At 41.3% G+C, this 2,486-nt stretch overlaps 1 protein-coding gene across 2 annotated transcripts in view; it reads left to right on the top strand.

Annotated features, from left to right (window-relative positions):
• Window positions 1–2,486, top strand: part of loxhd1b (lipoxygenase homology PLAT domains 1b) — a 28,078-nt gene that overhangs the window by 12,037 nt on the left and 13,555 nt on the right. For both annotated transcript variants that reach the window (XM_014002640.1, XM_014002639.1), the window contains exons 20-21: window positions 707–867; window positions 948–1,269. In XM_014002640.1, coding sequence (XP_013858094.1) covers window positions 707–867; window positions 948–1,269 — 483 coding nt within the window. The remainder of the gene's footprint in view (window positions 1–706; window positions 868–947; window positions 1,270–2,486) is intronic.

The following is a 2,486-nucleotide window of genomic DNA, read 5'->3' as shown; positions in this document are numbered from 1 at the left end:
ACACACACACACACACACACACACACTGAAATGGGTGGGACAAAAGCAGAAGGTGTTTCTTAAAGAGACAGAGGCCAATTTCACGGCATTTAGAAGAGGAAGTGGTGAAAGGATAAGTTTATTTTCTATTTAAACATAAAAACAGCATTTTAATAACAACTAAAGGTGACATTTATACTTTATTATGGTATAGTATTTAAATATATGCCTGAGAAAAACATAATATTGGCCCTTTAATGGAGGCTGGACCCAAGGATGCAGACCTGACACTAAATTAAAAACTAAATGATGGTCAACCGGCGAGTAAAGTAAAACTGAGTAACTAAAATGACTTAGGATGATGAGAGAAGTAGCGGCAGCTGTGATWGGTAAAACAGGGAATGGGTGTAGATGGGACTTTACAACAAGCTTCCTTTCATACATCCTTAACAAAAAATATTTAAATATTCATGAGATGATTTTTACTTTGCATGTTAAAAAAATTAATGTGTCATTTAATAAAATTGTAAAATGTTAAAATTGTATCCCTGTGCATTTTTACCTACTTTTTAACACTGAGCATCTTATTTTTTTATGATTTTTGAAAAGTTGCAAAGCATTATCTTTTGGACTCAGGTTTTTGGTTTTATGACTTCCTTTGCACATAAATCTAAAAGTAAGGACCATTTTCCTAACAAGAAGTTATCATCTATCCTCCATTTACCAGTGATGAATTATGAGGTCGTAGTAGTTACTGGAGATGTGATATTTGCCGGCACCAACGCCAGAGTGTTCATTCAGATCTACGGGGACAAAGGAAAGACAGAGGTGATCCGGCTTGAAAGCAGRTCCAACAACTTTGAGCGGAACACAACTGAGATATTCAAGGTATGGAAGTGAATTTAATGATTCGGATCATCTCTGATTACATTTACCGTTGAAGTGAAAACACTGTAACTGCTGCGCAGATAGAGGCCAAAGATGTGGGGAAGATCTTCAAAGTGCGCATCGGTCASGACGGCTCTGGGATCGGAGCCGGTTGGTTCCTGGAGACGGTGGACGTCAAACATCTGATCACAGCGTTGGTGCCCAAGGAGAAGAAAAAAGACGACAAGAAGAAGAAGAAGAAAAAGAAGAAGGACGAGGAGGAGGAGGACGAAGAGGGGGGAGAGGAGATGCAGGAGGTGGTGCTTACGTATCACTTCCCCTGTTCACGCTGGCTGAGCAGGGGGGAGGAGGACGGAGAGCTGGTTGTGGAGCTGGTGCCCGAGGATGCTGAAAATCTAGAAGGTATGGAAAAAAAGTTAAACATGTGAGATGTGTTAGTCTTCAAAGCATGTGATGAGGATGACTCTCAACTACTACCACCACACTCAGTATCTGTAAAACTGACTTACAGACATTTATGTGTTGGCTAAGGTTGATTCATCTTTGATCAGGGCTATTCAAATTTCTCAAGGGGCCGCATTTTCTCAAAGCCAGCAGCTTGGGGGACAGACTTTGGGGTGAGGAGTCATTACCTGATAATATAGGGGAAACACTGCAATATATATAACAAATGACCATTATTATGTTTATCATGTACTTTTTACATTAATTCATTAATATAAAAGTTACCATTTATTTACCATTCAGTTTGATTTTCAATTAAGCAAAAATAAATTAATTAAAATTCTGGCGGACCGGACGGAAGTCACCAGCAGGACGGATGTGGCCCGCGGGCCACAAGTTGAATAGACTGACTTTCTGAGAGTTTCAATAAAATCCTTCCATTGAGAAATTTTGCTAGGCGCACACACACACACACACACACACACACACACACACACACACACACACACACACACACACACACAGGTTTGTTTTTTATGTCCTTGTGGGGTTCGTCTATTGACTTTCATTCATTTTTTGGTAATTTTATATCCTAACCCTGACATTTACCCTAAAATTAACCTCACAGGTTAAATCTGACCCTAAAACTAACCTAAACTCAATTCACACCTTGGTCCTAAACCCAACCCCCATACCCAAAATCAGCCTCCAAAGTTGTGGGGCCCAGGCTTTGGGCCCCACAAGGAGCACCCGGTCCCCACAAGGCTGCATTTTCCTTAAAACTGGGCCCCACGATGTAGGAAAAACAAGGTCACACACACACACACACACACACAAGTTTGCACAGCCATCTAATTGGGGACATTCCATTGACTTCCATTACATTTCTACAGCCTAACCCTGATTTTTGTCTTAAAATTGCCCCCAAATGTCGCCAAAGCCGAACCCACACACACATAGGCCTGTCGCGATAGTCAATAAATCAATTAATCGCACGATAACTTTTTTTGAGGTCGGTAAAAAAAAAGGGGCCGATAAGTTTCATTTTCCTGCTTGTTTGTTTACTTCGTGTCTCTCCCTCCCGGCTCCGCTGCACAGGATGAGCTCCTGCAGCTAACCCCTCCCCTCCTGTTTTGTTAGTGTGGGAGGAGTCAACTGTCGCTTTAGCATGATAG

This window comes from Austrofundulus limnaeus, unplaced genomic scaffold (assembly GCF_001266775.1).
Source record: "Austrofundulus limnaeus strain Quisiro unplaced genomic scaffold, Austrofundulus_limnaeus-1.0 Scaffold14, whole genome shotgun sequence".
Classification (NCBI taxonomy): domain Eukaryota; kingdom Metazoa; phylum Chordata; class Actinopteri; order Cyprinodontiformes; family Rivulidae; genus Austrofundulus; species Austrofundulus limnaeus.
The sequence above is the reverse complement of the archived record's forward strand: the minus strand, read 5'-3'. Positions and strand labels throughout refer to the sequence as shown.